This window comes from Panulirus ornatus, chromosome 8 (genome assembly GCF_036320965.1).
Source record: "Panulirus ornatus isolate Po-2019 chromosome 8, ASM3632096v1, whole genome shotgun sequence".
Taxonomy (NCBI): Eukaryota; Metazoa; Arthropoda; class Malacostraca; order Decapoda; family Palinuridae; genus Panulirus; species Panulirus ornatus.
The window spans coordinates 22,397,413-22,410,201 of record NC_092231.1 but is presented as its reverse complement, the minus strand read 5'-3'; the positions used below and the strand labels follow the sequence as shown (position 1 = coordinate 22,410,201).

Here is a 12,789-nt window from a genome sequence, read left to right as displayed (position 1 = left end):
CTGGCACTACCTCGCACACATGAGGGGGGAGGGGGTTGTTATTTCATGTGTGGCGGGGTGGCAGTGGGAATGAATAAAGGCAGACATCATGAATTATGTACATGTGTATATATGTAATGTCTGTGTGTGTGTAAGTAGCGCAAGGAAACAGACGAAAGAAATGGCCCAACCCCCCCATACCCCACACGTATATACATACGTCCACACACGCAAATATACATACCTACACAGCTTTCCATGGTTTCCCCCAGACGCTTCACATGCCTTGATTCAATCCACTGACAGCACGTCAACCCGGTATACCACATCGCTCCAATTCACTCTATTCCTTGCCCTCCTTTCACCCTCCTGCATGTTCAGGCCCCGATCACACAAAATCTTTTTCACTCCATCTTTCCACCTCCAATTTGGTCTCCCTCTTCTCCTTGCCCCCTCCACCTCCGACACATATATCCTCTTGGTCAATCTTTCCTCACTCATCCTCTCCATGTGCCCAAACCACTTCAAAACACCCTCTTCTGCTCTCTCAACCACGCTTTTTTTATTTCCACACATCTCTCTTACCCTTACGTTACTCACTCGATCAGACCACCTCACACCACACATTGTCCTCAAACATCTCATTTCCAGCACACCCATCCTCCTGCGCACAACTCTATCCATAGCCCACGCCTCACAACCATACAACATTGTTGGAACCACTATTCCTTCAAACATACCCATTTTTGCTTTCCGAGATAATGTTCTTGACTTCCACACATTCTTCAAGGCCCCAGAATTTTTGCCCCCTCCCCACCCTATGATCCACTTCCGTTCCATGGTTCCATCCGCTGCCAGATCCACTCCCAGATATCTAAAACACTTTACTTCCTCCAGTTTTTCTCCGTTCAAACTCACTCCCAATTGACTTGACCCTCAACTCTACTGTACCTAATAACCTTGCTCTTATTCACATTTACTCTTAACTTTCTTCTTCCACACACTTTACCAAACTCAGTCACCAGCTTCTGCAGTTTCTCACATGAATCAGCCACCAGCGCTGTATCATCAGCGAACAACAACTGACTCACTTCCCAAGCTCTCTCATCCCCAACAGACTTCATACTTGCCCCTCTTTCCAAAACTCTTGCATTCACCTCCCTAACAACCCCATCCATAAACAAATTAAACAACCATGGAGACATCACACACCCCTGCCGCAAACCTACATTCACTGAGAACCAATCACTTTCCTCTCTTCCTACACGTACACATGCCGTACATCCTCGATAAAAACTTTTCACTGCTTCTAACAACTTTCCTCCCACCCCATATATTCTTAATACCTTCCACAGAGCATCTCTATCAACTCTATCATATGCCTTCTCCAGATCCATAAATGCTACATACAAATCCATTTGCTTTTCTAAGTATTTCTCACATACATTCTTCAAAGCAAACACCTGATCCACACATCCTCTACCATTTCTGAAACCACACTGCTCTTCCCCAATCTGATGCTCTGTACATGCCTTCACCCTCTCAATCAATACCCTCCCATATAATTTACCAGGAATACTCAACAAACTTATACCTCTGTAATTTGAGCACTCACTCTTATCCCCTTTGCCTTTGTACAATGGCACTATGCACGCATTCCGCCAATCCTCAGGCACCTCACCATGAGTCATACATACATTAAATAACCTTACCAACCAGTCAACAATACAGTCACCCCCTTTTTTAATAAATTCCACTGCAATACCATCCAAACCTGCTGCCTTGCCGGCTTTCATCTTCCGCAAAGCTTTCACTACCTCTTCTCTGTTTACCAAATCATTTTCCCTAACCCTCTCACTTTGCACACCACCTCGACCAAAACACCCTATATCTGCCACTCTATCATCAAACAGATTCAACAAACCTTCAAAATACTCACTCCATCTCCTTCTCACATCACCACTACTTGTTATATATATACGTTGAGATGTATTGGTATGTATATTTGCGTGTGTGGACGCGTATGTATACACATGTGTATGTGGGTGGTTTAGGCCATTCTTTCATCTGTTTCCTTGCGCTACCTCGCTGACGCGGGAGACAGCGACAAAGCAAAATAAATGAATAGATATAAATAATGATAATGATAATAATAATAATAATAATAATAATGATGATGATAATAATAATGATACTAATGATAATGATAAGGTGGAAGATGAAAGCCGGCAAGGCAGCAGGTTTGGATGGTATTGCTGTGGAATTTGTTGGAAATGGGGGTGACTGTCTTGTTGACTGGTTGGTGAGGATATTCGATGTATGTATGGTTCATGGTGAAGTGCCTGAGGATTGGCAGAATGCATATATAGTGCCATTGTTCAAAGGCAAAGGGGATAAAGGTGAGTGTTCAAATTACAGAGGTATAAGTTTGTTGAGTATTCCTGGGAAATTATATGGGAGGGTAGTGATCGAGAGGGTCAAGGCATGTACAGAGCACCAGATTGGGAAGGAGCAGTGTGGTTTTTGAAGTGGTAGAGGATGTGTGGATCAGTTGTTTACTTTGAAGAATGTATGTGAGAAATTCTCAGAAAAGCAAATGGATTTGTATGTGGCATTTATGGATTCGGAGGCATATGATAATAGTTGATAGAGATGCTCTGTGGAAGGTATTAAGAGTATACGGTGTAGGAGGTAAGTTGCTAGAAGCAGTGAAAAGTTTATATCGAGGATGTAAGGCATGTGTACGAGTAGGAAGAGAGGAAAGTGAGTGGTTCTCAGTGAATGTCAGCTTGCGTTAGGGGTGTGTGATGTCTACATGGTTGTTGAATTTGTTTATGGATGGGGTTATCAGGGAGGTGAATGCAAGAGTTTGTTGAATGTCCTTGATGATAGAGTGGCAGATATAGGGTGTTTTGGTCGAGGTGATGTGCAAAGTGAGATTGTTAGGGAAAATGATTTGGTAAACAGAGAAGAGGTAGTAAAAGCTTTGCGGGAGATGAAAGCTGGCAAGGCAGCGTGTTTGGGTGTTATTGCAGTGGAATTTATTAAAAAAAGGGGGTGACTGTATTGTTGACTGGTTGGTAAGGTTATTTAATGTATGTATGATTCATGGTGAGGTGCCTGAGGGTTGGCGGAATGCTTGCATAGTGCCATTGTACAAAGGCAAAGGGGACAAAGGTGAGTGCTCAAATTACAGAGGTATAAGTTTGTTGAGTATTCCTGGTAAATTATATGGGAGGGTATTGATTGAGAGGGTGAAGGCATGTACAGAGCATCAGATTGGGGAAGAGCGGTGTGGTTTCAGAAGTGGTAGAGGATGTGTGGATCAGGTGTTTGCTTTGAAGAATGTATGTGAGAAATACTTAGAAAAGCAAATGGATTTGTATGTAGCATTTATGGATCTGGAGAAGGCATATGATAGAGTTGATAGAGATGCTTTGTGGAAGTTATTAAGAATATATGGTGTGGGAGGCAACTTGTTAGAAGCGGTGAAAAGTTTTTATCAAGGATGTAAGGTATGTGTATGTGTGGGAACAGAGGAAAGTGATTGGTTCTCAGTGAATGTAGGTTTGCGGCAGGGGTGTGTGATGTCTCCATGGTTGTTTAATTTGTTTATGGAAGGGGTTGTTAGGGAGATGAATGCAAGAGTTTTGGAAAGAGGGGCAAGTATGCAGTCTGTTAGGGATGAGAGAGCTTGGGAAGTGAGTCAGTTGTTGTTCGCTGATGATACAGCGCTGGTGGCTGATTCATGTGAGAAACTGCAGAAGTTGGTGACGGAGTTTGGTAAAGTGTGCAAAAGAAAAAAGTTGAGAGTAAATGTAAATAAGAGCAAGGTTATTAGGTACAGTAGGGTTGAGGGTCAAGTTAATTGGGAGGTAAGTTTGAATGGAGAAAAACTGGAGGAAGTGAAGTGTTTTAGATATCTGGAAGTGGATCTGGCAGCGGATGGAACCATGGAAACAGAAGTGAATCATAGGGTGGGGGGAGGGGGCGAAAATTGTGGGAGCCTTGAAGAATGTGTGGAAGTCGAGAACATTATCTCGGAAAGCAAAAATGGGTATGTTTGAAGGAATAGTGGTTCCAACAATGTTGTATGGTTGTGAGGCATGGGCTATGGATAGAGTTGTACGCAGGAGGGTGGATGTACTGGAAATGAGATGTTTGAGGACAATATGTGGTGTGAAGTAGTTTGATTGAGTAAGTAATAATAGGGTAAGAGAGATGTGTGGTAATAAAAAGAGTGTGGTTGAGAGAGCAGAAGAGGGTGTTTTGAAATGGTTTGGTCACATGGAGAGAATGAGTGAGGAAAGATTGACAAAGAGGATATATGTGTCAGAGGTGGAGGGAACGAGGAGAAGTGGGAGACCAAACTGGAGGTGGAAAGATGGAGTGAAAAAGATTTTGTGTGATCGGGGCCTGAACATGCAGGAGGGTGAAAGGCGTGCAAGGAATAGAGTGAATTGGAACAGTGTGGTATACCGGGGTCGACATGCCGTCAGTTGATTGAACCAGGGCATGTGAAGTGTCTAGGGTAAACAATGGAAAGCTCTGTGGGGCCTGGATATGGAAAGGGAGCTGTGGTTTCGGTGCATTATTACATGACAGCCAGAGACTGAGTGTGAACGAATGGGGCCTTTGTTGTCTTTTTCTGGCACTACCTCGCACACATGAGGGGGGAGGGGGTTGTTATTTCATGTGTGGCGGGGTGGCAGTGGGAATGAATAAAGGCAGACATCATGAATTATGTACATGTGTATATATGTATATGTCTGTGTGTGTGTATATATGTATACGTTGAGATGTATAGGTATGTATATTTGTGTGTGGACGTGTGTGTATATACATGTGTATTTGGGTGGGTTGGGCCATTCTTTCGTCTGTTTCCTTGCGCTACCTCGCTAATGCGGGAGACAGCGACAAAGTGAAATAAATAATAAAAATAGATAAATACATACATATGCTTACTCATTCACAGCCATATATATATGCATACCCATGTACATATTCGTACTTGCTTGCCTTCGTCCATTCCCAGTGCCACTTGGCCCTACAGGAAAGCATTACCACCCCGTGTATCAGCGAGGTACTGCAAAAAAACAGACATAAATGGCCACTTTCATTCATACTCTATCAGATGTGGCCTCTTCTCATATGGTTACCCTGCACTATATTGCTGACATGGAGGTGGCGATTAGTTGTGAGGGAAAAGAAGAGAATGTATATGCTATCTTTTTTTTATTCCATCGTGCATTTTGAGCTGTTTCCTGTGGAGTGGGGTGGAGTCAGTAATGAATGAAGGCGTGCAAGTATGAATATGTAGATGTGTATATACGTATGTGTATGTATTTTTTTTTCCATACTTGGTTGCCCTTTCCATGCCAGCAAGGTAATACCAGGAAATAGACTAAGAATGGCCCATCCACTCACATACACATACTTATTATACTTAACAGCCATCTGGCGCATTAAGGAGGTAGCGCAAGGAAATAGAAGAGGAATGGCCCAACCCACCCACATGCACATGTATATACACATGCACATATGCATACATATACATTTCAATGCATACATACATATACATACACAGACTTATATACACATGTACATATCCATACTTGCTGCCTTCATCCATTCCCTTTGCCTCACATGAAATAGCATCCCCCCAGTGAGGCAGTGCTATTAACATATGAAAAAATGTCCACATTTGTTCACACTCAGTCTCTAGCTGTCATGTGTAATGCACTGAAACCACAGCTCTTTTGCCTCATCCAGGCCCCAAAGACCTTTCCATGGTTTCCACCAGACGTTTCACATGCCCTGGTTCAATCCATTAATAGTACATCGACCCCAGTGTACTACATCGTTCCAATTCATTCTGTTCCTTGCACGCCTCTCACCCTCCTGTAGGGTCAGGCTCCAATCACTCAAAATCTTTTTCACTCCATCCTTCCACCTCCAATTTGGTCTCACACTTCTCCTTCTTTCCTCCACCACTGACACATATATCCTCTTTGTCAATCTTTCCTCACTCATTCTCTCCATGTGTCCATACCATTTCAGCCCACCCTTTTCTGCTCTCTCTACCACACTCTTTTTATTACCACACATCTCTCTTACCCTTTCATTACTTACCCAATCAAACCACCTCACACCACATATTGTCCTCAAACATCTCATTTCCAACACATCTACTATCCTCCGCAAAACCCTATCTATAGTCCATGCCTTGCAACCATATAACATTGTTGGAACCACTATTCCTTCAAACATACCCATTTTTGTTCTCCAAGATTACATTCTCGCCTTTCAAAACCTTCACTCCTTTCCCCACCCCTGCAACTCGCTTCCGCTTCCATTGTTCAATCTGTTGCTAAGTCCACTCCCAAGTATCTAAACCACTTGACTTCCTCCAGCCTTTCTCCATTCAAACATTTTTTTCTTATTATACTTTGTCGCTGTCACCTGTGTTAGCAAGGTAGTGCAAGGAAACAGACGAAAGCATGGCCCAACCTACCCACATACACGTGTATATACGTACACGCCCACACATGCACATATACATACCTATGCATTTCACCGTATACATATATATACAAACACAGACATATACATATATACACGTGTACATAATTCATACTTGCTGCCTTTATTCATTCCCGTCGCCGCCCCGCCACACATGAAATGACAACCCCCTCTCCCCTCACACGCTCTAGGTAGCACTAGGAAAAGACCACAAAGGCAACATTCATTCACACTTAGTCTCTAGCTGTCATGGATAATGCACCGAAACCACAGTTCCCTCTCCACATCCAGGCCCCACAAAACTTTCCATGGTTTGCACTAGACACTTCACATGCCCTGGTTCAATCCATTGACAGCACATCGACCCCTGTATACCACATCATTCCAATTCACTCTATTCTTTGCATGCCTTTCACCCTCCTGCATGTTCAGTCCCCGATCACCCCGAATCTTTTTCACTCCATCCTTCCACCTCCAGTTTGGTATCCCACTTCTCGTTCCCTCCACCTCTGACACATATATCCTCTTTGTCAATCTTTCCTCACTCTTTGTCTCCATGTGACCAAACCATTTCATTACACCCTCTTCTGCTCTCCCAGCCACATTCTTTATTACCACACATCTCTCTTACTCTTTCATTACTTACTTGATCAAACCACCTCATTTCCAAGACATCCACCCTCCTCAGCACAACCCAATCTATAGCCCATGCCTCGCAACCATATAACATTGTTGGAACCACTATTCCTTTAAACATACCCATTTCTGCTTTTTGAGATAATGTTCTTGCGTTCCACACATTTTTCAATGCTCTCAGAACCTTTGCCCCCTCCCCCACCCTGTAACTCATTTCCACTTCCATGGTTACATCTGCTGCCAAATCCACTCCCAGATATCTAAAACACTTCCCTTCCTCTACTTTTTCTCCATTCAAACTTACCTCCCAATTGACTTGTCCCTTAACCCTACTGTACATAATAACCTTGCTCTTATTCACATTTACTATCAACATTCTTCTTTCACACACTTTACCAAACTCAGTCACCAACTTCTGCAGACTCTCACCTGAATCAGCCACCAGTGCTATATAATCAGCAAACAACTAACTCACCTCCCAGTCTCTCTCATCCACAACATACTGCATACTTACCCCTCTCTCCAAAACTCTTGCTTTCACCATCCTAACCACCCCATCCATAAACACATTAAAAACCCATGGAGACATCACGCACCCCTGCCGCAAACCGACATTTACTGGGAACCAATCACTCTCTTCTCTTCCTACTTGTACACATGCCTGACATCCTTGGTAAAAACTTTTCACTGCTTCTAGCAACTTACCTCCCACACCATATACTCTTAAAACCTTCCACAAAGCATCTCTATCCACCCCATCACAATTCTTCTCCAGATCCACAAATGCTTCATACAAATCTATTTGTTTTTCTAAGTATTTCTCACATACATTCTTCAAAGCAAACACCTGATCCACACATCCCCTACCACTTCTGAAACTACACTGCTCTTCCCCAATCTGATGTTCTGTACATGCCTTCAGCCTCTCACTCAATACCCTCCCATGTAATATCCCAGGAATACTCAACAAACTTATACCTCTGTAATTTGAACACTCACCTTTATCCCCTTTGCCTTTGTACAGTGGCACTATGCATGCATTCCACCAATCCTCAGGCATTTCTCCATGATCCATACATACATTGAATATCCTTACCAGCCAATCTACAACACAGTCACCCCCTTTTTTTTTTTTTTCATAAATTCCACTGCAATACCATCCAAACCCATCGCCTTGCTGGCTTTTATCTTCAGCAAAGCTTTCACTACCTCTTCTCTGTTCACCAAACCATTCTCCCTCACCCTCTCACTTCGTACACCACTCCAGTCAAAACGCCCTATATCTACCTCTCTGTCATCAAACACATTCAAGAAACCCCCAAAATATTCTCTCCATCTTCTTACTTCACTACTACTTGTTGTTACCTCCCCATTTGCCCCCTTCACCGATGTTCCCATTTGTTCTCTCCTGTCTTACACAATTTTTTTTTTCCTCCTTTCATTCTCCCTAGAATTTAATGATTCTCTCTCATTTACCCTCTTTTTCACCCCTTGCACCTTTCTCTTAACCTCCTGCCACTTCCTTTTATACATCTCCCAGTCATTTGCCCTACTTCCCTGCAAAAATCGTCCAAATGCCTCTCTCTCCTCTTTCACTAACAGTCTTACTTCTTCATCTCACCATTCACTAACCTTTCTAATCTGCTCACCTCCCACCTTTCTCATACCACATGCATGTTACACCATGCCATAAAAGTACTCCTTTATATATTTTTCAACAAGTTTATTGCTTAATTTCATGTTACGTTCCCCAGTTGCTCTAAACCAGCATCTCTCAAAGAACTGTTGACTATGTGTATCATCTATCTGCTTTAAAATTCAAATGTTGTTATAAAGTCACCTTCACTTTTTTCTTTCTTCCAGGGTGGGCAGATTTACAAACTTTAGCCTTCCCCTTGTAATTCAGCTCATAATTGTGGTCCCATCTTTGTTGTCCTCCTCTAGACCTTTTCTGGTAGTTCTTTAGGTGCTGGGATCAAACTAGAGAGGCATATTTAAGTTTTGGCCTTTTGTAGGATACAAATAGGTTGCTGAATATTTCCTTTTTCCATATACTTGAAAGTTATTCTGGTATTTGCCAGCAGATGTGTTTATTCTCCAAATATGGGGCTTTTTTGGCAACAGAGTAGGTAGAGTATCCTTTCCCAAGCCCTTCCTATATACAGAATCCTGAAGCTTATTTTCTGCTAAATGATAATCATATAGAGACATTCTTTCACTTGTCTTGTCTTCAGAACCAATTTTCATACCAGCTTTGGTTTCTCCCCTCAAGAATGTCATACCCTATTCTCTAATAATTTTATCCAGAATCTTACACACTGTACTCATTAGGGAGACCAGTCTCTAATTCATCTACCAGAAAATTTCTGTTAGTTCTTTGTTGATTCATGACATAAACAAAATGAAAATTTGCCAAAAATCATTGCTGAGAGTGACATGAATAAATGGAGTGCTAAGATTAGGAGAGTGCACTGGGCAAAATAGGTGGTCCTTGATAAGCTTGGTTTAGGCACTGAAACAAATTGTTCTTATAATCACCACCTCTACCTTAGTCTGCAGTGTAAATTTTGGGATCAGAAATGAGGAAGATGTATTTGATTTGTTTCCAGATACCCATTGCAATTTCAGTACTCATATGCTGTGAATATCCATTATTTAGCAATAGCTTAATGCTAAGGTTGCTAGACATGAGATATTAAAACACCCCAAAGGAAGCAGGATTGTCCTATTTCTTTTGTCCATAGCTCTGTTCACTAGGAAGAGATAGATTTTAAGAAGCTCAAAATCTTTTCTTTTCAGATATTCCAATCCTGCCAACAGTTTCAGCGAAGATTACATTCCAAGAATTTGCTTTTCAAGAGGACATACCTGACTCCTATTTTGAAGTTCCCTTAGGTTATAGAGAGGATCCTAATAGGTAAGTGTTGTTCTTGAATGCATCCATACCATAACTCAAGGTTTCTGTCATCCAGATTATTAAACTGACCATATATTTTTAACATGGCCTATGTTGCTCTTAAGATGTGGAATCCCCCCAAAAAGAAAGCTCATGAAGATTTATAACTGACTGTGACTATCTGTTGGGTATTATGTTTCGAGGCATAATTGCTTAAATGTGATATTTGGAAAACTAAAATTATAATATAACTTTTTTCTCTAAGAAGGTGCAAGAATAGGTGGATAATACTGCTTAGCTCATTTCACCTCATTGGAACTCATTTGATTTATATCAGAGTGAATCAAATACTGGAATTTTGTCAATCTTTTTTGCCACATAGAGTTTCTTGTAAGTTCCCTCTCTTCTTCCATCAGGATTAATTACAAATTAAAAGAATGTGAAACTAAGCTCTTTTCCTAGTGCAACCTCACACGCGTACAGGGGGAGGGGGTTGTCATTTCATGTGTGATGGGGTGGCAACAGGAATGAAGAAAGGCAGCAAGTATGAATCATGTACATGTGTATATATGTATATGTCTGTGTATGTATATATATGTATATGTTGAAATGTATAGGTATGTATATGTGCGTGTGTGGACGTGTGTGTGTGTGGGTGGGTTGGGCCATTCTTTCGTCTGTTTCCTTGCACTACCTTGCTGGTGCGGGAGACTGCGACGAAGTATAATGAAAAAATGATAATAACCTCTCAACGTATACATACATATACATGGACATATAGATACATGTTCATATCCATACTTGCTGCCTTCATCCATTCCTGTCACCACACCACCACAGACAAAATAGCATCCCCCCCCCCCCCCCCCCCCCCCAAGGCAGTGCCAGGAACAGACAAAAAAAGGCCACATTCATTCACACTCAGTCTCTAGCTGTCATGTATAATGGACTGAAACCACAGCTCCCTTTCCACATCCAGGCCCCACAGACCTTTCCATGGTTTACCCCAGACACTTCACATGCTCTGGTTCAATTCATTGACAGCACATTGATCCTGGTATACCACACTGTTCCAGTTCACTCTATTCCTTGCATGCCTTTCACCCTCCTGTATGTTCAGGCCCAGATCGCTCTAAATCTTTTTGGCTCAAATTACAGAGGTATAAATTTGTTGAGTATTCCTGGTAAATTATATGGAAGGGTATTGATTGAGAGGGTGAAGGCATGTACAGAGCATCAGATTGGGGAAGAGCAGTGTGGTTTCAGAAGTGGTAGAGGATGTGTGGATCAGGTGTTTGCTTTGAAGAATGTATGTGAGAAATACTTAGAAAAGCAAATGGATTTGTATGTAGCATTTATGGATCTGGAGAAGGCATATGATAGAGTTGATAGAGATGCTCTGTGGAAGGTATTAAGAATATATGGTATGGGAGACAAATTGTTAGAAGCAGTGAAAAGCTTTTATCGAGGCTGTAAGGCATGTGTACGTGTAGGAAGAGAGGAAAGTGATTGGTTCTCAGTGAATGTAGGTTTGCAGCAGGGGTGTGTGATGTCTCCATGGTTGTTTAATTTGTTTATGGATGGGGTTGTTAGGGAGGTGAATGCAAGAGTTTTGGAAAGAGGGGCAAGTATGAAGTCTGTTGTGGATGAGAGAGCTTGGGAAGTGAGTCAGTTGTTGTTCGCTGATGATACAACACTGGTGGCTGATTCATGTGAGAAACTGCAGAAGCTGGTGACTGAGTTTGGTAAAGTGTGTGAAAGAAGAAAGTTAAGAGTAAATGTGAATAAGAGCAAGGTTATTAGGTACAGTAGGGTTGAGGGTCAAGTCAATTGGGAGGTAAGTTTGAATGGAGAAAAACTGGAGGAAATAAAGTGTTTTAGATATCTGGGAGTGGATCTGGCAGCAGATGGAACCATGGAAGCGGAAGTGAATCATAGGGTGGGGGAGGGGGCAAAAATTCTGGGAGCCTTGAAGAATGTGTGGAAGTCGAGAACATTATCACGGAAAGCAAAAATGGGTATGTTTGAGGGAATAGTGGTTCCAACAATGTTGTATGGTTGCGAGGCGTGGGCTATGGATAGAGTACTGCGCAGGAGGGTGGATGTGCTGGAAATGAGATGTTTAAGGACAATATATGGTGTGAGGTGGTTTGATCGAGTAAGTAATGATAGGGTAAGAGAGATGTGTGGAAATAAGAAGAGCATGGTTGAGAGAGCAGAAGAGGGTGTTTTGAAATGGTTTGGGCACATGGAGAGAATGAGTGAGGAAAGATTGACCAAGAGGATATATGTGTCGGAGGTGGAGGGAATGAGGAGAAGTGGGAGACCAAATTGGAGGTGGAAAGATGGAGTGAAAAAGATTTTGAGTGATCGGGGCCTGAACATGCAGGAGGGTGAAAGGAGGGCAAGGAATAGAGTGAATTGGATCGATGCGGTATACCGGGGTCGACGTGCTGTCAATGGATTGAATCAGGGCATGTGAAGCGTCTGGGGTAAACCATGGAAAGTTGTGTGGGGCCTGGGTGTGGAAAGGGAGCTGTGGTTTCGGGCATTACTGCATAACAGCTAGAGACTGAGTGTGAACAAATGGGGCCTTTGTTGTCTTTTCCTAGTGCTACCTCGCACACATGAGGGGGGAGGGGGATGTTATTCCATGTGTGGCGAGGTGGCGATGGGAATGAATAAAGGCAGACAGTGTGAATTGTGTGCATGTGTATATAGGTATGCGTCTGTGTGTGTGTATATATATATGTGTA

At 42.4% G+C, this 12,789-nt stretch overlaps 1 protein-coding gene across 2 annotated transcripts in view; it reads left to right on the top strand.

Annotated features, from left to right (window-relative positions):
• Positions 1–12,789, top strand: part of LOC139749871 (ankyrin repeat domain-containing protein 13C) — a 257,041-nt gene that overhangs the window by 220,371 nt on the left and 23,881 nt on the right. For both annotated transcript variants that reach the window (XM_071664226.1, XM_071664227.1), the window contains exon 10: positions 9,937–10,054. In XM_071664226.1, the coding sequence (XP_071520327.1) occupies positions 9,937–10,054 (118 nt within the window). The remainder of the gene's footprint in view (positions 1–9,936; positions 10,055–12,789) is intronic.